General features: G+C 35.9%; 1 protein-coding gene across 4 annotated transcripts in view; it reads right to left on the bottom strand.

Annotated features, from left to right (window-relative positions):
- TMEM135 (transmembrane protein 135) overlaps nt 1-25,689 on the bottom strand; it is a 259,277-nt gene that overhangs the window by 193,285 nt on the left and 40,303 nt on the right. Inside the window, exon 5 of one of the 4 annotated variants that reach the window (XM_023209224.2) lies at nt 25,005-25,074. The exons of the other annotated variants lie outside the window; for them this stretch is intronic. Within the exon in view, the coding sequence (XP_023064992.2) occupies nt 25,005-25,074 (70 nt within the window). The remainder of the gene's footprint in view (nt 1-25,004; nt 25,075-25,689) is intronic. 4 annotated transcript variants of the gene reach the window in all.

The raw sequence follows: 25,689 nt of genomic DNA, 5'->3' as shown, positions 1-25,689 counted from the left end.
TACCGTGTAGCTCTAAATAGAAAAAGTTACTCAACTTTTGGACTTGAGCATTAGTGCTAAGAGAGAAATTAATACCTGAGAGAGGATTCAGGTGCAGTACTGAATACTAATGAGCACTGCATAGTACTGATGAGATCTGACCAAGCAATAGCTGGATAGATTTAAAAACTCAATGATAAATGAACAAACAAAAACTCTGGAGATTTTTATGATTTTATGATAAATTTAAAGTTTTAAAATAAATCAGGATTTGACAAAAACAAAAGCAAAAACAAAAAACCTAGTAAAACATAAACCTGCCAGTCAAGAATAGTCTATTGTCTTTGTGAAATAACTTAGATGACAGCAGTCATTGTTATGGGGAAGCTGGATATAATGTAAGAATGTGGAATAAAACTATTAATTTGCTTTAATATGTACAACGTAGGCAGAAAATATCTAACAGAGATCTCCTGAAAATAGTACAAAATGGAATTGAAAAAATTGATTTAAAAATTCAGATGTAGATTGATAACCCTCCAATTTTCTCTTTGCTGTTTATGTGCCAAGTCTAAGCAATTAAAATGCTTTACTAATTGAACACTATAAGAACCTAACTGGCCAGGTTATCAATCTAGTCCTACTATAATCTACCCATAAGAGGGCATTCAGGCCAGGCACGGCGGCTTACAACTATAATCCCAGCACGTTGGGAGGCGAGGCGAGTGGATCACCTGAGGTCAGGAGTTCGAGACCAGCCTGGTCAACATGGTGAATCCTCGTCTCTACTGAAAACACAAAAATTAGCCAGGCTTGGTGGCATGTACCTGTAGTCTCAGCTACTGAGGAGGCTGAGGCAGGAAATTGCTTGAACCCAGGAGGTGGAGGTTGCAGTGAGCCAACATGGCATCACTGCACTCTAGCCTTGGCAATAGAATAAGACTCCACCCCCCAAAAAAAAAAAAAAAAAAAAAAAAGAGTACATTCAAAATGATTGTCCTAAAGTAGAAAGTTTAATCATACTGTGGAACTTCTGTAACTAATTTCCTAAAAATTAAAATGTTATTTAAACTCCTGTGCTCAGTATATAACACCTTTCAAAATTGGACCAAATCCCTCCTTCCAGTCCCATCTCATACCACTACTCAATATTCCAGAAGCTTCTCTTATATCTAACATTGTTACATACACCCACCTGTAACACCCCATGCTTCCTCTTTTGCAACACTCATCATAATTTTAATTATTCATTCTTCTACATTATACTGAATTTTATGATAGGAGTATGTCTGTCAGGTTCACTATGATATCCACAGCACCCAAACTGGTACATAGGTGTACAATAAATATTAGTTGAATAAAGAATAAATAAATGAACAAAGAAAGAAAGAATAAATATGCCCTATCAACTCAGGACTCCTGTTTGCACACAATGCTCCCTCAGGTGAGAATTTTCTTTGCTGTGCTTACCTATCCAGAAAATTCTTACTCATGCTTCAAGAATTCAGACTCCAAAGAAAATCTTTCTCTACAATTTCTGGCAGTTGTTCTGCCCCTCTTCCACTTTGCTAAAATAATATTTGCTGTATCATACAGTAATGTACATATTTAATGGTACCTACATCTTACTAAACCTCGAGCTTCTCAATTCATCATTGTTTCCCCAACACTTAATTCAATGTACAAAACATATGAAGAGTCAAAATTTGCTGGGTAAATGAATTAACATTATCTTGAAAATTTAATTCAAGATAACAAAGTTCTAGATCATGTATTTTCACTCTTAGAAATTAGCTTTAACAAGACACTGAAGTGCTTTAAACGATTGTAATTAATATTTTAGTTCAAACAAAATTTAGAAATTAATGAAATTCACATCTGCAATCCCAGCACTTTGGGAGGCCGAGGCAGGCGGATCACGAGGTCAGGAGATCAAGAGCATCCTGGTCAACATGGTGAAACCCTGTCTCTACTAAAAATAAAAAAATTAGCTGGGCACAGTGGCACATGCCTGTAGTCCCAGCTACAAGGCTGAGGCAGAAGAATTGCTTGAACCCAGGAGGTGGAGGTTGCAGTGAGCCGAGATTGTGCCACTGCAATCCAGCCTGGGCGACAAAGCGAGACTCCTTCTCCAAAAAAAAAAAAAAAGAAATTTCATCTCACGCTATATTTTATTATACAAGTAATATACCCCCATTATATGACTAAAAAGTAGTCCAGGAACAGTGGTTCATTCCTGTAAATCCCAGAGTTTTGGGAGGCCAAAGCGAGAGAATCACTTAAGTCCAGGAGTTCAAGACCACCCTAGGCAACATAGTGAGATGCCATCTCCACAAAAAGTAAAAAATTAGCTGGTCATAGTGGTGCACGCCTGTGGTCCCAGCTACTCAGGACGATGGCTTGAGCCCAGGAGATCAAGGTTACAGTGAGCTATAATTGCATCACTGTACCCCAGCCTGGATGACAAAGTGACTGTTTCAAAAAAAAATAGAAAAAAAGACTAATAAGTTCATTTATATAACATGTAATCCTTTTCCCACCAATGTTCCCCATTTCAGAAATATTAACTATAATTATTAATGCATTCAGCACTTTCAAATGAATATTTTCAGTCCTTTGTCATGCAAATGACTACATACATACAATGACTGTATATGCATATGCAGGCAATCTTATTTCATTGCACTTCACAGATACTGTGTTTTTTACAAATTAAAGGTTTGTGGCATCGCTGCATGGAGCATGTCTATCCCAGACATTTTTCCAAGAGAATGTGCTCACTTTGTCTCTGAATCACATTTTGGTAATTCTCCTAGCATTTCAAACTTTCTCATTATTAGCATATCTGTTAAAATGATGTGATCAGTGATCTTTAATGTTTTTGTTTTGTTCTGTTTTTGAGAGAGTCTCTCTGTCACCCAGGCTAGAGTGCAGCGGGATGATCTCAGTTCACTGCAACCTCCACCTCCCAGGTTCAAGTGATTCATGCCTCAGATACTCGAGTAGCTGGGATTACAGGCGTGCATCACCACGACCGGCTAATTTTTGTATTTTTAGTAAAGACATGGTTTCGCCATGTTGGCCAGGCTAGTGTCAAACTCCTGGGATCAAGTGATCTGTCCTCTTTGGCCTCCCAAAGTGCTGGGATTACACACATGAGCCACTGCGCTGGCCTGTTATTGTTAATGTTACCACTGTAATTGCTCTGGGGTGCCACAGACTGCAAACTGTGTAAGACAGCAAATTTAATAGATAAATGTTGTGTATGTTTTGACTACTCCACCAACTGGCTATTCCCCCATCTCACTCACTCTCCTCAGGCCTCCCTATTCCCTGAGAAACAACAATATTGAAATCAGGCCAATTAATAACCCTGCAATTCTAAGTGTTCAAGTGAAAAGAAGAGTTGTATGTCTTTCACTTTAAATCAAAAACTAGAAATAATTAAGCTTAGTGAGGAAAGCATGTTGAAAGCCAAGATAGGCCAGAGCTAAGCTTCTTGTTCCAGTTAGCCAAGTTGTAAATGCAAAGGAAAAGTTCTCAAAGGAAATTAAAAGTGCTACTCCAGTGAATACATGAATGATAAGAAAGCAAAACAGCCTTATTGCTGATATGGAGAATGCTTTAGTGGTCTGAATACAAGATCAAACCAACCACAACATTCCCTTCACCAAAACCTAATCCAGAGCAAAGCCCTAACTGTCTTCAATTCCATGAAGGCTGAGGAAATTGCAGAAGTGTGAAGCTAGCAGAGATGGGTTCATGACATTTAAGGGAAGAAGCCACCTCCAGAACATAAAAAGGCAAGGTGAAGCAGCAAGTGCTAATGTAGAAGCTACAGGAAGGGCTGGGCATGATGGCTCACGCCTGGAATCCCAGCACTTTGGGAAGCCAAGGTGGGTGGATCATGAGGTCAGGAGAGCAGCTTGGCCAACATAGTGAAACCCCATCTGTACTAAAAACACAAAAAAAATTAGCTGGATGTGGTGGCAGGCGCCTGTAATCCCAGCTACTTGGGAGGCTAAGGCAGGAGATTCACTTGAACCCAGGAGGTGGAGGTTGCAGTGAGCCGAGATCACACCACTGTACTCCAGCCCGGGCAACAGTGTGAGACACTATCTTAAAAAAGAAAAAAAAAAAAAAAGCTACAGGAAGTTATCCAGAAGATCTAGCCAAGATTGCTGATGAAGGTGGCTATACTAAACAACAGATTTTAGACAAATGAGCCTTGTATCGGAAGATGTCATCTATGACTTTCGCAGCTAGAGAGAAGAACTCAATGCCTGGCTTCAAACCTTTAGAGAACAGACTGAATTTCCATACAACTGGTGACTTTAAGTTGAAGCCAATGATCATTTACCATTCTGACAATACTAAGGCCCTTAAGAATTATGCTAAATCTACTCCGCCCATGCTCTACAAATGAAACAACAAAGCACACATCTGTTTATAGCATGGTTTACTGAATATTTTAAGCCCACTGTTGAGGCTATAGTTGCTTTATGAGTGATTGATGAGAGAATGATTCCTCTGACGGATTGGGAGAAAGCAAATTGTAAACCTTCTGGAAAGAATTCACCATTCTACATGCCATTAAGGACATTTGTGATTCATGGGAGGTGGTCTAAATATCAACATTAACAGGAGTTTGGAAGACATTGATTCTCACCCTCGTAGATGACTTTGAGGGGTTCAAGACTTCAGTGAAGAAAGTAACTGCAAATGTGGTAGAAAGAGCAACAGAACTAGAATTAGAAGTGAAGCTGGAAGATATGACTGAATGCCTCTAATCTCATGATAAATCTTGAACAGATCAGGAGTTCTGTTTTTTTCTTAGGAATGAGCAAAAAAAAAGAGGTTTCTTGAAATGAAATTTACTCCTGGTGATGATGCTGTGGACATTACTGAAATGACAACAAACAATTTAGAATATTACATAAACTTAATTGAGAAAGCAGCAGCAGTGCTTGAGAGAATTAACTCCAATTTTAAAAGAAATTGTACTGTGGGTGAAATGCTATCAAATAGCATTGCATGCTTCAGAGAGATCTTTCATGAAAGAAAGAGTCAATCAATATGGCAAACTTCATTGTTGTCTTATATTAAAAATTTGGCAGTTATGTCAGCCTTCAGCAACTACCACCTTAATTAGCAATCGTCAACACTGGGGCAAGGCCTTCCAAAGATTATGACTTCCTGAAGGCTTAGATGATCATTATCAACTTTTAGCTATAAGTATTTTGTAATTAATGTGTGCACTTTGTTTTAAACATAATGCTTTGGCTGGACACGGTGGCTCACACCTGTAATCCCAGCACTTTGGTTGGCGGATAACAAGGTCAGAAGTTCAAGACCAGCCTGACCAACATGGTGAAATCCTGTCTTTACTAAAAATACAAAAATTAGCCTGGTGGCACACGCCTGTAATCCCAGCTACTCAGAGGCTGAGGCAGGAGAGTCACTTGAACCCAGGAGGCGGAGGTTGCAGTGAGCTGAGATCGCACCACTGCACTACAGTCTGGGTGACACAGAGAGATTTCATCGCAGAAAAAAAAAACATAATGCTTTGCACATAAAACTACAATATAATGTAAACATCATTTTTAAATGCACTGGAAAAGCAAAAAATAATTCATGTGACTCATTTTATTGCAGTATTCACTATATTGCAGTGGTCTAGATCCAAACCCATGATATCTTTGAGGTATGCCTACACTATATGTGTGTGTGTGTGTTTGTACATATATGCTATAAATCTTAATAGATATTAATCGTCAATTTACACCAATCCTATTAAGATAGCTAATTTAAATGCATCTAAAATAAATGTCATAATTTAATTGTAATTTTCTAATATCTGGAATCAATTAAGTTTCTGAAAAGTTTCAAGTGGACCACCCACTAAAAAACACAAAATAAATTGTGTCTGCTGTCCTGTTAGTGATAATTTTTTATTGCTACCTCAGTTTCAGATGTCAGAGTAATGACTTCCATATTCTGATTGAAATGCAAATTGAAGCCATATGCTGGAAAGCACAGGCTTTCAATATCATTGCTTTCTTATTTTAGGCACAATAAAACTGTGTTTATAAAGGCTAACAATTATTCAGATAAATTGTCAATTCCAGATCTAGAAAATGTGGAATTTTATATTTCAATCTATGGCAAAACATGCATGTATGGCACATTAATAAATGGGTATTCTCATATATACACATATCATTGGCCAGAGTGGAATGGAAACTATAAAACAGTAACAGAATGAATGTTAACTGATTTTCTTCAAGACTAACAAACAAAAAGTAATTCTATAAATCTATTTTTTAATCCTAAGATTTGGTAATGTAACTAAAATTTACCATTACTCTATATTCTTAAAAATAGATTAATATTTTTATTTTATTTCACTGATAGATTAAATAAACTAAATATTCTATAAATCAATATAATGTTTAATAAATTTCTAAGACTATGCTACACGTTTCCCTAGGATCTTCTTGGATTGAGATTCAAACATGATCAGCCCAATAATGAATTTAAGTATCACAGGATTTACTCTTTTTGTAACATTAAACCCAAAATGCTATATGTATAAAACTTACTTTTTTTTTTCTTTTTTTTTTTTTTTTTGAGACGGAGTCTCGCTCTGTCGCCCAGGCTGGAGTGCAGTGGCACGATCTCGGCTCACTGCAAGCTCCACCTCCTGGGTTCACGCCATTCTCCTGTCTCAGCCCCCTGAGTAGCTGGGACTACAGGCGCCCGCCACCACGCCCGGCTAATGTTTTATATTTTCAGTAGCGATGGGGTTTCACTGTGTTAGCCAGGATAGTCTCGATCTCCTGACCTCGTGATCCGCCTGCCTTGGCCTCCCACAGTGCTGAGATTACAGGCTTGAGCCACTGCGCCCGGCCTTACTTTTCATTTAAAAAGAAAAATATTGATGTTATAAGTAAAATTCTCATATAAATACTCTCTAAAAAGGTGAATTATGAATATTCTAGTCAAGAGTAAATACTTCTAAATTTAGCTGTCTAAAATCAACTAGATGCAAAAACTAATAGAAAAGTCTAGGCCAATTAAACCATTAAATTGCACAATTTATATACCTCAAAGGCTGTAAATTCAATGTAAATACAGTTCAGTTGCCGAAGTAAAAGGCAAAGTAATTACAAAAGTATTTACATAAAGAGGGACTGGCATTAGGTGGGGTAGGTAGAAATCATAGCTCTGATGCCAAATAAAATCACTTTATTTTACTTTTTTTAAAAGTTCTACTTGAAATAGAAGGATAGAGATCTTTTAAGATTAAATTCGCTACAGTCATTTCCAATGCAGAGACAAAGTGCTTATAAACTAAACAGATCTAGAATTTTGGTTTAATTATTAAAGACATATTAATAATATGCTATAGGACTTGAGCATTATGACATAGTTTTTAAACAAAATAATGGATAGCACAGAGATGTTTCTTAAGGTCTCGCCTACACAAATTTCTTAAATAAAATTAAACAAATTTCTTTGATATAATTTTAAAGCTACACTATACATTATACTATTAAATGCTTAATCAGCCCCCATCTTTGACCAGAGCTTCTCTTACATAGCTCAACATTCAGCATTCCTCTAAAACTCTTTGTATGTATTGCTTTCATTTGATCATCATTTAAAGATGATCAATAATGGAAACTATGCATGAATATAATGGAATATGGTCAGCCATCTATTCTAGGCTTCTGTTTTTCCAGTTATTTGCAAGACTAACTTGTCTGTCAAAGCCCTTTGTTATAAAACAAGCATGCTATGACAAGTACTGCATCCTTGGTTGACTAGTGTGTACAATTATTTCCAAACCCTGTACAGCTATACCCCTCAGTTCTCAGGCAGTGCCAATACTGTGTTCTTCTGCCCAACTTGTTTACAATGGTTTGGTAACACATACAAAAGCAGCTTAACTGTTATAATGTAGTACGTTTTTCCAACATATACAGCTCAAAAGTTAAAAATGAATAAATGTTTAAAATACTAAATATATAAAGTTCAGAATCAATAAATGTGATGGGACTCATATAATTGAACGTCAATGTAGTAACAGGAACTAAAACTGTACTGCTCTACAAGTATGTTCCAAATGTCAAAGTCAATTCTCCATCAGTTGTTCAAAATCATATTCAACTGTTTCATATTTGGACTATCACTTTCCTGTACAGCTTTTTGTTTTTTACAGAGTTTGTAATTGTTTTCCTTTTCTCATTGTTGGAAGAAACACAATTTTAGTACATCACTGAGTTTTTCACTTCTTTAATCACATATTTTCAAATGATATCTACATTTTTTTGGAACCTCTGACTTCCTATTTAAAGTTGGATGAATGCCTTGCAAGATGTGCTGAATAGCTGTTATCTTGAAATTTCTTTGTGTTGCAATCTTGAGTTGGTTTCACTGTTTCTAGAATCCATTATTTTTCTCTTGTTTGGATTCCTTTTTATTTTGCTGGAATACATTCTCAGTTTTCTTTCAAGACAGACTAGATGAGAGGTAAACTCTGAGTCCTCAAATGGCTGAAAATGTCTATATTTTGCCTTCTCTTGATTCTGATTCACAGTTTGGTTGGACAGAGAATTCTAGATCCAAATCATTTTCCTTCAGAACTGTGAAGGTGCTTCACAAACATGATCATAATCACAGTGACAACAATGACAACAGCAATAATAAAAGCAAACACTGATTGAGATCTTCCTGTGCACTAGTATGTCTTTTATATGTATTATTTTTCATAATATACACAATATAGGGATCATATTGTGATGATCCCTATATCTCACAGCTGAGAAAATGGAGGCATAACAGTAAAATGGTTTCACCAAGATCATCATACAACCAGCAAGAGACAGTGTCTGGAAAATATTTTTTAGTGACAAAACAAAGTCCTGAAATAGTACTGAGAAGATCTCAGCTTTCCCAGACTAGTAAATCGGGGCCTAGGAGTCAAATGGACACTAATTAGTGTGAAAACTGATACCAAAATTTAGGTTTGTTATAGAATCAGTTTTCTTTCCACTCTTCCATGCTTTCTCTTTCTGTCTCTTCATGTTTACCAGGTTGCTGCCACATTTGCAAGAATAGAAGGCCAACTTAATATTAACCAATACAATAAGCTAGATTTTGTTACAAGTGTTTGGTTATGTAAAAGAGTTAAATCTTTAAAATATCTTTATTAAATTATTATTCTCATCAATCATCTAACAATGACAATAATTGCAGAGGTAAAATAATACATGCCACAGATGAAAGATTGAGACCCATGTTGTCAAGGTGCATTTTAGAGAAAAGGTTTTTCTTTCCTTTTCACTTTTCTTTCCTTTCTCTATTTTTCTTTAAATAAATACTTCCTCGCAAACACAAGATCAAGTATCAAGAAAAGTAATTCTTGCCTGACTCCTGTAGCTTTTTAGTAAAAATGGAAATTGTAATGTGAACTATCTTTCATCAAATGGCATTTATAAGTTGGGCCATGACTTTTCATCTTCTATTTGCTAATCACTACTGGAGATGCAAAGGGCATGCCTTAGAGACATATTCTAAACGAGATACTTTTTCCTACACATTTAAGCCATTTATAATCTCTTCAATTTCTTCATTGTACAGCTCACTTTATTGAACCAATTACCAATTTTCTGCACTCCTAAGTGCAAAAAATTCCAGAATCTATGCATTATAGGATACATCTAGGCACAGTTCCTCAATTAATCATTTCTGATAAGCAGTACAATTAAGTGTTAAACTTACGTTATTTTCATGGAAGTCTGCTGAGAAGTACTACTAAATGATGTAATTCATTATCGGCAGAAAAAAATCTCCTTATCACACGCCATTCAGCCATATAATTTAACAAATGATAAGAACCTATATCATGCTAGGAATCGGCCCTACATAATTTTCTTCCAAAAAACTTAACATATAATGTATTGTTTTAAAACTAAAGTACTTAAACTCTTAAATTAGTAAATGTGTTTTTACCACTTACCTTTACATTTTAGTATTACAATAATTTTACATTCAAGATTGTAAAGATGATATTTAACCTTGCAATTAAACTGTGTCTCACAAGAAGAATGAGTGCAATAAATATCACACAAGGAAAGACACAGTTTTTTGCTTCTGTTTTTGAAAAGCACTAAATATTATAATAAACCTAGCCATGGATATCACAATAAAAGAAATACATACAAATGATAAAAACTCTGTGAAATACGGTTGATGACCAGAGAGCTACAGAACACAGTAAAACAGTGAGTGATTTTTTTTAGGGCTGAAATAGTTAACCAAATGAATATAAATTAAATAAGCGATTTTTCCTTTGGTTTTAAACATACAATAGATTTGAATAATTTAATTCCTAGAAGTACAAGTAATGCTTACCTTCTAGACCAAAGTCACATAAAACGATTTAACACAGAAGTGTACTGAGTCAATATCCATGCTAAGGCTGCCTGAGGCTGTCATGGTAGTGCTAAATTTTTATAAACATTGCTATTATATCCAGCCCTTTAGATTCAACATTAATTTAAAAACCATAATGAAACAATCATGCCCTATATTGCAACTATTGCCACATATAAGGTTTGTTTCCTGGTATCATTATTTAAAAAGCCTCAAGTCTAGAAGGTCATCAATCAATAACACTTAGATAGGCTACAATAGCAGAGCAAAAGCACTAAACTCAGGATCAAAACCTGAGTTTTCAATACTATTTTATATATTATTACTCTGAGTTCAGAGAAATCATGTATCCTTTTATATTCAGTTTTGCTCATCTATAAATGGGACAATAAAAGCTGTCATGTCTATTTAACAGAGTGGTTTTGACAGGTTAAATGGAAAAATGTATGGGAGCATGTTTTAAAGCAATAAACAAACATAAGCTATATTTTTATATGGGCATAATTCACTGAATACAAAGCATTCAGGTTATCACTGCAGGAAATTTCAAAGACAGACATAGAAGACAAAATCTCAGACATGGAAGAGCTTATTTCAGAAACAATAAATAAAAATACAGAAAACACATACATTAAGTATCAAAAAGATGTAAAATAAGAAAATCCCATTAAATCCACAGCCAACAAAATAGGCCAACAACAAAAACCACTAGGATTAATTAAGGAAAGTAGCGATGGCGGAGAAATAACTAAGCATTTCTTTGGCCTTCTTTGCTAAGGAGTCCTAAGCTTCTATATATACTCTATAGCTATGTTTAGGAAACTACATTTTAAGACTTCAACAATGACTTATTTAGTCCAGAGTTAGTGAAAGAATGCAGAACTAGAAAAGGAAACATCTAGGTTGAAGTACATAAGGCATCTATGGCAGGGCTAAGTCCCAGAACTTACTTTCATGTCAGCGCCAGGCAAGTATTCTGGGAAACTAATCACACATTATGAATATGACTGTGCAATGCTAGTAACCTAAATATTACTTTATTACTTCTTCCTTTATATAATGCCTGTTATTTTTAAATGTATGCAATTTTTTATCCACCCCTGAATTATTCATTTATTCATTACACACACACAGACACATAACACACATTCCTTAAAAAAGCAGTCAAAAATAGAGATCTATGTTTCTTTATCAAAGAATGTTTTGAAACAAACATTTCTTTAAATTACTCATCTCTTACCTAGAGGAATAATCCATTATTACTGTGTAGAAATGCTAGGTTTAATAGCTTCTTTTTCCTCTTGGGTCACATTGACTTAGTCTTCGTAATAATCACCAAAAAATGATCTATGAACTATTCCATTTGACAGATGAGAAAATTTAGATTTGCAGTTATCATCACAAAGCTATTAAACGGTAAAGCAGGATTCAATTTTTTTTTTTTTTTTTTTTTTTTTTTTTAAATTCAGAGACAGGTTCCCACTCTGTGCCCAGGCTAGAATGCAAGCATGGCTCACTATAACCTCAAACTCAAGCAATCGTCCTGCTTCAGCCTGCCAAGTAGCTAGGTCTACAAATGCGAGCCGCCTCGCTCGGCCTTCAAATTTAAATCCATCTAACTCTAGAGCCGGTGTTCTTAACCACTTTACTATGTTTTTTTGTAATTTGAGTTGGAAAACTATCTATATCCTTTTGCAGAAGTGGTATACAGTCCAAAAATAATACCACTGAGAACTGCCCTCTCCTTGAGGAATTTCGACACTGCCACAACCAGCTATACCTCTACAGTGGATACACTGCCACTGAGGTCATAAATGATTGCTTTAGAGATGGACACTTGAACCGAGTTCTCTCAACCAAAAATCTCTCAATCAAAAATGACACAAAAAAGCCAGGCAGCAGAGAAGGAAGAACCCAGAGGAAATCATTCTGTTATCCATTCCAGTAAGAGGAAGATAACTTGTTTGCCAGTCAATAAAACTTATTCATATATGGTTTACTTCTCTATCTAATTAACACATAAAGAAAAATTTAAAATCCACCAATACACTGACATACAGTATAATAATAGTGGCAAAAAAAAAAAAAAATGAGTTGGTACTTTTACATTATTTCAAAAGTATGTTAGCCAAAGCTAATTTATGTTAACATACTGGAGGAACACGTAAAACTCCAGGATGATTGAGGGGTGTTCTACGCTGCAAACATAATTTTTTAACAGCTTTATTGATATATAGTAGTCCCCCTTTATCCACGGTTTTGCTTTCCATGGTTTTAGTTACCAACAATAAATTGTGGTCCAAAAATACTTAATACAAGATTCCAGAAATAAACAACTCATAAGTTTTAAATGCTATGTCACAAGGCCTACATCATCAACCTCATTTCATCTCATCATGTTGGCAATTTAGCATCTCACAACACGACAAGAAGAGGAAAGTGAACACAGTACACCAAGGAATTTTCAGAGAGATAGAGATACCACATTCACGTAACTTTAATTACAGTGTATTATTATAATTGTTCTATTTCATTGTAGCTATTGCTGTTAATCTCTTACTGTGCCAAATTTATAAATTAAACTTTATCAGGATATGTACATACAGGAAAAACATCATGTATCTAGGTTTCAGCACTCCCCATGGTTTCAGGCATCTACTGAAAGTCTTGGAACACATATTTAGCAGCAGATAAAGGGGAACAACTTTACAATAAACACCAAAAATTTAAAGAGTACATTTTGAAAAGTTTTTAAATATGTATACACTCTAAAGTAATCATCACGATCAAAATAATTAACACATCTATCACCTCCAAAGTTTCCTCATGTTCCTTTGTACTATCTCTCACTCAATCCCTTCACTCCCTACTTTCCCACCACATATCTGCTTTCCGTTACTAAAGGTTACATGATCCTTTTTGTCTTAGCTTCTTTCACTCATAATGATGTTGAGATTCATCCATATAGTTCAATGTGTCAAAGCTCTTTCCCTTTTATACATGAGAAGCATACCATTGTTTGGACATAGCACAATATGCTTATCAAATCATCTATTAATGAACTTTTGATTGCTTCTAGTTTTTGGCAAACAACCAAAGGCTCTAAGAATATTCGTATACAAGTCTTTACATAGAAATCAGAATTCATAGCCAAAGACAAACAAAAATGGAAGCACAACAAACCAAAATTTATAGGATGCAGCAAAAGTAGTTGCAAAGGGAAAATTAATAGCACTAAATGCCTACATCAAAAAAGAAGAAGATTTCAAATAACAAATCAAATGCTACACCTTGAGAAACTAGAAAAAAGACAAACTAAGCCCAAAGTAAATAAATCAAGGAAATAACAAAGATCAAAGCAGAAATAAATAAAATAGAGACTAGAAAAACACTATTTAAAAAAAAAAATCAACAAAACTGAGTTTTTTTTTTTAAATAAAATTGACAAACCCTTAGCTAGTTTAAGAGAGAAGAAAAATAAAATGAAAAATGAAACAGGAGACATTGGATTAAAGACTTAAATGCTAGACCTAAAACTATAAAAACCCTAGAAGGAAATCTAGGCAATACCGTTCAGGACGGAGGCATGGGCAAGGACTGCATGACGAAAACACCAAAAGCAATGGCAACAAAAGTCAAAATAGACAAATGGGATCTAATTTAACTAAAGAGCTTCTGCACGGCAAAAGAAACTACCATCAGAGTGAACAGGCAACCTATAGAATAGGAGAACATTTTTGCAATCTACTCATCTGACAAAGGGCTAACATCCAAAATCTACAAAGAACTTAAACAAATTTACAAGAAAAAAATAAATCAACCCCATCAAAAAGTGGGTAGAGGATATGAACAGACACTTCTCAAAGGAAGACATTTATGCAGCCAACAGACACATGAAAAAATGCTCATCACCACTGGCCATCAGAGAAATGCAAATCAAAACCACAACGAGATACCACCTCCCACCAGTTAGAATGGCTACCATTAAAAGGTCAGGAAACAACAGGTGCTGGAGAGGATGTGGAGAAATAGGAACACTTTTACACTGTTGGTGGGACTGTAAACTAGTTCAACCATTGTGGAAAACAGTGTGGCAATTCCTCAAAGGATCTAGAACTAGAAGTACCATTTGATCCAGCCATCCCATTACTAGGTATATACCCAAAGGATTATAAATCATGCTACTATAAAGACACATGCACACATATGTTTATTGTGGCACTATTCACAATAGCAAAGACTTGGAACCAACCCAAATGTCCATCAATGATAGACTGGATTAAGAAAATGTTGCACATATACACCATGGAATACTATGCAGCCATAAAAAAGATGAGTTCATGTCCTTTGTAGGGACATGGATGAAGCTGGAAACCATCATTCTGAGCAAACTATTGCAAGGACAGAAAATCAAACACCGCATGTTCTCACTCACAGGTGAGAACTGAACAATGAGAACACTTGGACACAGAGTGGAGAACATCACACACCAGGGCCTGTCGTGGGGTGGGGGGAGGGGTATGGGATAGCATTAGGAGAAACACCTAATGTAAATGACGAGTTAAGGGTGCAGCACACCAACATGGCACATGTATACATATGTAACAAACCTGCACATTGTGCACATGTACCCTAGAACTTAAAGTATAATAATAAAAAAGAAACAACTATGAACAATTATACGCCAACAAATTATATAACCTAAAACAAATGGATAAATTATTAGACACATACAACCTACCAAGACTGAATCATGAAGAATTAAAAAATATCTAAATAGACCAATGATATAGTTTGTATATTTGTCCCCACTGAAATATGTTGAGTTGCAATCCTCAATGCTACAAGTGGGGCCCAGTGGGAAGTGTTTGTATCATGGGGGTGGATCCCTCATGCCTTGGTGCTATCTTCATGATAGTGAGTTCTCGTGAGACATGGTTATTTAAAAGTGTGTGGCACCCCTCAATCCCTGCCTTTGCTCTTGCTTTCACCATGTGACATGCTGGCTCCCACTTCACACCTTCTGCCATGATTGTAAGCTTCCTGAGGACTTCCCAGAAGCTGATGCCAGGACTATGCCTCCCGTACAGCCTGCAGAACCATGAGCCTGCAGAACCATTAGCCAATTAAACCTCTTTTATTTATAAATTATCCAGCCTCTGATACTGATATCTCTTCATCGCAATGCAAGAATGGCCTTACACAACCAATAATGAGTAAGCAGATAGAATAAATAACAAAAAGTTTCCCATCAAAGAAAATCCAAGGACCTGGTGAATTCTAATAAACACTTAAAGAAAAACTAATACCAGTCTTTCTCAAACTCTTCCAAAAAAACTGAAATAGAAGGAATACACCCAAACTCATTTTACAAAGCCAGTATTACCCTGATACCAAAGGCAAACAAGGACACTTCAAGAAAAGAATATTACAGGCCAATATCCCTGATGAACATAGATGCAAAAATCCTTAACAAAACACTAGCAAACCGAATCCAATTAATACATTAAAAGAATCTTTCACTTGAAATACTGTCGGTTAGCCAGGTGCAGTGGCTCACGCCTGTAATCCCAACACTTTGAGAGGCTAAGGCGGATGGATCACCTGAGGTCAGGAGGTCAAGACCAGCCTGGCCAACATGGTGAAACCCCATCACTACTAAAACTACAAAAAGTAGTCGGGCATGGTGACAGGCACCTATAATCCCAGCTACTCAGGAGGCTGGGGCAGGAGAATCACTTGAACCCAGAAGGTGAAGGTTGCAGTGAGCCAAGATCACCCCACTGCACTGGGCAACAGAGAGAGACTCATACTGTCAGTTGCAGCAACACAGATGGAACTGGAGATCATTATATTAAGTGAAAAAAGCCAGGTACAAAAGATAAACATCACATATTCTCACTCATATGTGAGAGCTAAAAAAGTTGATCTCATGGAGATAGACAGCAGAATGATAAATACCAGAAGCTGTGTAGGGGAAGGGTAGATGAAGAGAGGTTGGTGAATGAGTACAAACATAAAGTGAGACACAAGAAATAAGTTCTGGTGTGCTATAACACAGTAGGGTGAGTGACTACAGTTAACAACATATTGTCTATTTCAAAATAGCGAAAAGAAAAGATTTTAAATGTTCCTGACACTACAGAAATCTTCTGCAAATAAAAAAGGAAAAATGCTCCCAACACAAAGAAATGATAAATGTTCAAAGTGATGGATATCCTACATTACATAGTCTATGCATGTATCAAAATATTACATGTACCATATAAATATGTACAAGTAATATATGTCAATTTAAGTGTTTTTACCAGTTTTTTTAAAAATCTTTCACCATGCTCAAGTGGCATTTAACCCTGGGAGGCGAAGATGGTTCAACAGGAAATCAATAAATGTGATAGGCCAGCAGTCCCCAACATTTTTGGAACCAGAAAATGGTTTCGTGGAAGACAATTTTCCACGGATGCAAGGGCGGGGGTGGGAGGGCGTGGGAGTTGGTTTCAGGATGAAATTGTTCCACCTCAGATCATCACAAGACGCATGCAACCTAGATCCCTCACATGTGCAGTTCACAATTGGGTTTGGGTTCCTATGAGAATCTAATGCCACTGCTGATCTGACAAGAGACAAAGCTCAGGCAATAACGGTCGCTCACTGCGTATCATCTCCTGCTTTGCAGGCTGGTTCCTGACAGGGTTCATGGCCCAGGGGTTGGGGACCCCTGTGATATGCCACATTAGCAGGATGAAGGATAAAAACCTTATGGTCATCTCAAGAGATGCAGAAAGAGTGCTGACAAAATTCAACATCCTTTCACAATAATAAAGGCCATATATGACAAGCCCACAGCTAACATCATACTCAACAGTGAAAAGCTGAACGCGTTTTCTCTAAGATGAGGAAAAAGTCAAGGATGCCCACTCTCACCATCTCTTTTCAACATAGTACTGGAAGCCCTAACCAGAGCAATTAGGCAAGAGAAACAAATAAAAGTAATCCTAGTAGGAAAGAAAGAAGTAAAACAATCTCTGTTTGCAGAATATATGATATTATACATTAAAAACCCTAAAGATTCCACCAAAAAACTGTTGGATAAATAAATTCAGTATAGTTGCAGGACACAGGGTCAACATACAAAAATCAGTAATATTTTATACACTAATAATCAACTATTCAAAAATAAATTTTTTAAAAAATCCCATTTACAACAGCAACAACAAAACATAAAATCCTTACATGTATATTTAACCAAAAAGGTAAAAGGTCCATATACTAAAAACACTATAAAACACTGATAAACAAAACTGCGCGAAAACACCCATGTTCATGAATTAGGAAAACTAATACTGTTAAAATGTTCATACTGCCCAAAGCAATCTATAGATTCAATGCAATCCTTACTGAAATTCCAATGTAATTTTTTACAGAAATAGAAAAAGTAATCTTTAAGTTCAAATGAAACTACAAAAGACCCCAAACAGCCAAAGAATCCTGAGGAAAATGAACAAAGCTAGAAGCCATCACACTCTCTGATTTTAAAATATATTTTAAATCTACTTTAATCAAAACAGCATTGTACTGGCATAAAAACAGACACACAGACCAATGGAACAGAATAAATAACCCAGAAATAAATAAACCCACAGTTATGACAACTGATTTTTGACAAAGGTGCTAACAACACAAAACAGGAAAAAACCAAGTCTCCTCAATAAACGGTGTTAGGAAAACTGGATATCTACTTGCAAAAGAATGAAACTGGGCTCTTACCTCATATGGTATACAAAAATTAATTCAAAATGGGTTAAAGATTATAAAATGACTAAAAAAAATATATACGGCAAAAGCTTCATGGCACTGGTCTAGGCAATTTGTTTTTTGGATATGAACCCAAAAGCACAGGCAATAAAAGCAGAAATAGACAAATGGGATTACATCAAACTAAAAAGCTTCTGTACAGCGAGGGAAACAACTAACAGGGTAAAGAGACAACCCACAGATTGGAAGCCTGGGCAACATGGTGAAACCCCATCTCTACAAAAAGTACAAAAACTAGTCAGGCATAGTGACATGCACCTGCAGTCCCAGCTACTCAAGAAGTTATGGGAGGATTGCTTGACCCTGGGAGGTGAAGGTTACAGTGAGCCAAGGTCGCACCACTGCACTCCAGCCTGAGTGACAGAGCGAGATTCCACCTCAAATAAGAAAAGGAGACAACCCACAGATTCCACACATTAGGAGAAATATTTGCAAAGTATACATCTGATAAAGGGTTAATATCCAAAATATATAAGGGATTTAACACAATTACAAGGAAACAACCCAATGAAAAAATGGGCAAAGGCCCTGAACAGACATTTCTTAAAAAAAAAAAAAAAAAACCGAAAACATGGCTAACACATACATTTAACAATGCTCAACATCACTAATCATTAGAGAAATGCAAATTAAAACCACAATGAGATATTGCCTAACACCTGTAACAGTGGCTATTATCAAAGACAAAAGATAACCAAGTGTTTGGCAAATACCTGGAGGAAAAGGAATCCTTGTCACTATTGGTGAGAATGTAAAAAGGGTACAGTCATTATGAAAAACATTATGGGAGTTCCTCAAAAAACTAAAAACACCATATGATTTTTCTCTAACAAGTGATCCAGCAACCCCACTTCTGAGTATATATCCAAAGAAACTAAAATCAGTAGGTCAAAGGGATGTCCTCACTCTCATGTTCACTCCAGCACTATTCACAATAACCAAGAAAAGGAATCAACCTAATGAACCTGGAGGACATTATGCTAAGTTAAAATAAGCCAGGTACAGAAAAAATACCACATGATCTCACTTATATGTGGAATCTTTAAAAAGTCAAACTCATATTGGTACAGAGTAGAATAGCAGTTAACAGAGGCCAAGGGAAGAGGGGGTTGTGATAATAAAGTTTCAGTGAGACAAGGGAAATAAATTTTTGAGATATATTGCACAGCAGGGTGGCCATAGTTAATAAGGACATCTTGTGCATTTCAAAATATATTATAGCTAAGAGTAAACTTCAAATGTCTCACTACAAAAAATGACAACTGAGGTGATAAATGTTAATTTTATCATTTCATGCTGTATATATATGTGTGTGTGTATATATATATATACACACACACACATCACATTGTGCCCCATAGATGTATACAAGTATGATTTGTCAATTAAAAATAACTTAAAAAGAAATAAAAATGTATTTCTCTAAAGCAAATGTCTATGAGTAGGTTTGTTGGCTCATACGGAAAAGTGTATGTTTATCCTTTTAATAAACTGTCAAATCGGCTTCCAAAGGGGTTAAACAATTTTACATTCCCACATGCAGGAATCTGATAGTTCCAGTTCCTATACCTTCATACCAACATTTGCTCTTGTCAGACTTTTCCCATATCTTGCCATATGCATCTCTTCCATCTGGCTGTTCATCCAAAACCTTTCTAATATCCTCTATAAATAAACCAGTAAATGTAATTAAAGTGTTTCCCTGAGTTCTGTGAGCTGCTCTGGTAAATTAGCTGAACTTGAAAAGGGGGTAGCGGGAACCCCAATTTATAGCTGATCAGTCAGAAGTATAGATAACAAGTATTACTTTCTATTGGCATCTGAGGTGGAGGCAGTCTTATGAAACTGAGCCTTCAACCTGTGGAATCTGATGCTCTCTCCAGGTAGACAGTGTCAGAATTAAATTGAATTAGAGGACACTAAGCTGGTGTCTGCTAGAGAACGTGCTTCCAGAGAACTGCTTGGTCTGTGGAGATCATTCTCTGTTGAGTGAAAGAACAAGAGAAAGCACTTTTTTCTTTTTTTTTTTTTCTTTTTTTTTTTTTTTTCTGAGATGGAGTTTTGCTCTTGTTGCCCAGGCTGGAGTGCAATGGCATGATCTCAGCTTAATGTAATCTCCGCCTCCCAGGTTCAAGCTATTCTCCTGCCTCAGCCTCCCGAGTAGCTGGGATTACAGGCATGCATCACCACACCCGGTTAATTTTGTATTTTTAGTAGAGACAGGGTTTATCCATGTTGGTCAGGCTGGCCTCGAACTCCCAACCTCAGGTGATCTTCCCTCCTCAGCCTCCCAAAATGCTGGGATTACAGGCGTGAGCCACTGTGCCCAGCCTGAATCACCATTTTCAAACCTATGTTTGAAAAATCAAATATAGATGTCTTAATAAAATATACTGCATGTTTAACATGAAAAACCAAACGCTAAAGACAAATTGCTAACACACATTAGATGTATGTTTACAATTTTAAAACATATATACTGTTGAAATGTTTGGTGACATAAATAAAATTACAGAGTAGTTTTCAAAAGGACTCACACAGAAGGATTTTTAAATGTCTTACATTTTTTTCTTAAAATAAAATGTAAGTGAACTAATTACATTTGACATCACATTTTAAATAAATGTTAGCAGCATATAATCAATTTTGAAAGACTGGAAAACTTAGTCGTTGTCACAACTGATATAATAATGAAAATCATGCAAATGCAAATTTTGCTTATGTGTTCTCTTTTAAATCATACTGTGGCAAAGTTGAAATCTAACAGCAAGTGTTCTCTTACGGGTAATCAGTTCTGGCACATCAGCCCCAGGAAAATTTTTCCATAATTTTATAGACATATTTTGGACGGAGAAATTATTTAACTCTTTATACTTCTTTCTATATACATTTCATTCATTTTGGCCTTTAATAACTAATTCACTATCAACATTTAAAATCTAGAAAACTACTATTTTTTAAATTGGTTACTTTTCACTCTAATACATGTTAACTAACATATAACAAAAAAGCAACATTTTCAGATGGGTATTAATACAATTGTCTTCAATCTGTATGTTTTTAAGTGCTAGTTAATCATTAAAGCTATAAACTAATGGTCTAATGATTGCAACTTATCAAAACGTACTTGTATCTGATGGCTCTTTTTCTTAAAGTTTTTTTTTTTTTTTTTTGAGACAGAGTATTGCTCTGTTGCAAAGGCTGGAGTGCAGTGGCACGATCTTGGCTTATTGCAACCTCCACCTCCAGGGTTCAATCAATTCTCCTGCCTCAGCCTCCCTAGTAGCTAGCATTACAGGCGCATGCCACCATGCCTGGCTAATTTTTGTATTTTTTTAGTAGAGACGGGGTTTCACCATGTTGGCCAGGCTGGTCTCGAACTCCTGACCTCAGGTGATCCACTCGCCTTGGCTTCCCAAATACAGATGACTTTTACTCTCCTCTTAATTTTCCAAATCAGAGACACATACCAAAAAACAGTAAACATTTTGTTTAAATAAAACCTCCCAACATTTGGAAATTTTATTGTTGGATGTTACAAGCCAACAATTTCAACTTAGTCTTGTAAGCAATATAATCAAGTCATAAGAAAAGTTATTTCTTTAGATTGAATTCAGTTCTCCCCGAATCCTTAAATCTCTACCTGTTCTGAAACAAGCACCCTCTTCATGTAGTAAAAGTTATATAGTAATAAATAAATGGCTCTGTTTAGATAAAAAGGAAGATGAAGCGCATCAGGTTATTATTAGTATCCAGAAAAAATTATGATTATGTTCAAATTCACTTTCCCTTAGACATAGTCAATATCTATGTGTCAAGTCTTTGATCTCATTAAAGCTTTGAATTACTGAGCATTTATAACTGGCTAAAAACACCAATTCACATTTTATACTTTCCCAGAAATTTTTCTAATACTGAAATTTACAGACAAATGTAACCCCCAAAAAAGTTTTCCATTTTAAAGAACTAGAGATTCAAAGGTTTCTTCTAGGTTGGGAACCCTAACAAAATGGTACAGCCACCACTCAGGAACACATTTAGTTTCTTTAAAAACTAAACGTGGTGGCTCACGCCTGTAATCCCAGCACTTTGGGAGGTCGAGGAGGGCAGATAACGAAGTCAGAAGTTCGAGACCAGCTTGACCAACATGGTGAAACCCCGTCTCCACTAAAAATACAAAAATTAGCCAGGCATGGTGGCACGCACCTGTAATCCCAGCTACTCAGGAGGCTGAGGCAGGAGAATCGCTTGAACCCAGGAGGCAGAGGTTGCAGTGAGCCAAGATCATGCCACTGCACTCCAGCCTGGGCAACAGAGTAAAAATCTGTCTTAAAAAAAAAAAAAACTAAACATGTAACCACAATATAAACCCAGCAACTGCACTAATGGACATTTATCCCAGAACAATTAAAACATAAAAATCTGTACATGAATATTTATAGCAGATTTATTCATAATAACTAAAAACCATGAACGGGGCTAAGGAGGGGCAACAACAAGAGAGAAGTGGGTGTTGCTATGATGGAAATATTCTGTATCTTGATTGTACCAATTAAATATTCTGGTTTTGATATTATATTATAGTTTTGCAATATGCTACTATTGGGGGAAACTGGGTAAAGAGAACTTGGGATCCCTATATTACTTTTTATAATTACATATTAATCTATAATTATTTCCAAATAAAAGTTTTAATTTTTTTTAAATACAGTATTTTAAGTGTGCTCTCTAACATCAATAATATCAAAGTCAAAGATCTCTTTCCCAGGAATTTACAATCTAAAGCAGGCAACACACAAAAGTTTTAGAAAATTTACTTACAATTTAAAAATAAGTGTATGAATATGCACAGTATTTGGGTATCGAAGTATATACCATGTGCTACTATAGAAAAGCATATGAGTGTCTAAAAAAATACATTAAAACTCAAATCTATTCTAGCATGCAGGCATAATATTTTAAACTTTTTTGAAAACATAAGAAAAGCAGCACAATAACAAAGCCACTAAGAAAATGTAAGATACTTTGTTATACAATAAAAATAATCTATAACTAAGATTAATCAATTGTTTTAAATTCTTTTCAGGTTGTAGTATTTATTATCACTCAATAATTTAAGTTTATCATTTTAAAGTAGATGATTTCCTGCAGTTATTTATTTTTCTGGATTCTGATTACAACACCATGAGCTGGCAAGACCTAAGTGTTCACACTCAGTTCAAAATAAGTCACGTACTTCATCTATGTTCCATGACCACCGATTTTTAATCTTTGTATCTTTTAATCTAAAATACAACATTAATGCAGTCAAATAAAAGAAGGTTTTACTTATAAAGTAAATAATATTACAGCAAAACCACCATTACTTTTGCACCAACCTAAAATATTTAAAATAAGCTTTTAAATAAACATCTAGGCATAATTTGGTATGTCTCCTATAAATCCTTCTCTTTAACCCATTTATGCTTAGTGTTCCATTATTAGAACGCTAAGCTTCTAGTAGGAGTTATTTTTTTCCTACTGCTCAAGAAGGTCTGATTTTTCACAAAAACAAATTTGCAACCTCCTCCAGCATAGATGGGTTAATAAACACATTCATCTATAATTCATTTAACAAATTATGGCACAAAGTACATTTTAGGCACTGTTCTAGGAATGATACAGCAAGGTATAAAACACACAAAAACTCTACATTCATGAAGTTTAAATTCCAAGGTGGAAAGACAGACAATAAAATAATAAGCAAAAAAGATACATGTTAGATGTTGATCAATTCCATGAAAAAAAAAAAAAAAGATACAAAGGTTTGGGACTGCAGGGTTATAAGTGACATGAAGAGTGATTGTTATTTCATGTGAGATAGATATGGAAGGCCTCACAACAGTGACACTTCAGCAGTCTCAGTGAAATCAAACAGCAAGCCATGCAGATACCTGGCAGTAAGAGCTCAAAACAGAGCAAACAGCAAATATCAAAGTCCTGAAGAGAAAGCATGCTTGTCATGCTCACTGAACACCAGAGAGGGCAGTGTGGCTGAAGTGGAGAATGAGGAAGGAGACAGTGGTGGTAGGAGGAAGCCAGAGAAACATAAAGACCCCTCATAACCACAGGCTTCTTCCAAGCCTCGAAAAGAGCCCTACAAAATCTGTTCACATAGCCACATTTTGGTAACATTTGCAAAAGTAAGGTATTTTAACCATAGATAGTTAAGATCACTATCATTTTACATTCTGATTTCTCTATCAAACTTCACCTTGTGGTGAACAGCACTAGGTTTTGGGATCCAGCTTACTAGTAGAGTTGAGTTTAGCAAGATATATTGAGTTTGGATTGCATGATATATTCATTAATTTACTTTCCAGTTGCTTTTAGGTATAGAACATTGATTCCTAGTGGCTCATTAAAGAGTGGCAGCCAGGCACGGTGGTTCACGCCTGTAATCCCAGCACTTTGGGAGGCCGAGGCTGGCAGATCACTTGAGGCCAGGAATTTGAGACCAGCCTGGCCAACATGATGAAACTCTGTCTCTACTGGAAATACAAAAATTAGCCAGGCATGGCAGTGTGCATCTGTAATCCCAGCTATTCTGGGTGCTGAGGCAGGAGAATCGCTTGAACCTAGGAGGTAGAGGTTGCAGTGAGCCAAGATCATGCCACTGCACTCCAGCCTGGGTGAAAGAGCCAGATCCTGTCTCGAAAAAAGGAAGAAAAAAAAAAAAAAAAAACAGAGTAGCTTCCAGGAATACTCTACTGTCTACTGTGCCAACTTACCCCGTCATGACACAAAGGTGAAGAACCAGAGGCCATAATGATATATAGATACATCTTAGGGTGCCAAGCCCTGAAAATATGTGGGTAATGAAAAAGAAATAAATTTGAAATGCACATAGCTAAAAGGTAGATTGTTAAAAGTTCTACCAATCATCAGACATGCAAAGTAGTAAGCAGAAGATCTGATTCTTATCAAAGTCTAGTCAAAATCCAAGTTATCTCCTGTCAAGTAAATGAAGTGAATACAATTACAATTATTATAAATGCAACATAACTTTGTAGGTCTTTTTTCCAATGGGAAACTGTACTACAGAAAATTTTTCAGAATGCCTGTGTTTGAGAAGCACTACCTATATCGGTATTCAAAAAAAGGTGATAAATCTGTGTATTAAGTAACATGGTTTTATCTATTCCAAATATGAATAATTATTAAAACATATATGATCAATAATGCAAGAAGACTGACTGAAATATCTTTTTTTATTTTCTCTGTATAAAATGATATCATAGGCTGTGGGGAAGGCAGGAAAGCAGCACCCACCCAGCAGGAGCTCCGTGACTGGGTTCCCAGGACTGTTGAAGGAAGGTGTGGCTGGGTGGGAGGGTGGGTAGCTCACGCCCTCCAAGACTGCCTTTCTAAACTCTCTGACATCTAAGAAAAGGTGAACAAGTCCTATCTTCAAGA

This window comes from Piliocolobus tephrosceles, chromosome 13 (genome assembly GCF_002776525.5).
Source record: "Piliocolobus tephrosceles isolate RC106 chromosome 13, ASM277652v3, whole genome shotgun sequence".
Classification (NCBI taxonomy): Eukaryota; Metazoa; Chordata; class Mammalia; order Primates; family Cercopithecidae; genus Piliocolobus; species Piliocolobus tephrosceles.
Note: the sequence above shows the minus strand (reverse complement) of the source record. Positions and strands in the feature narration are given on the sequence as shown.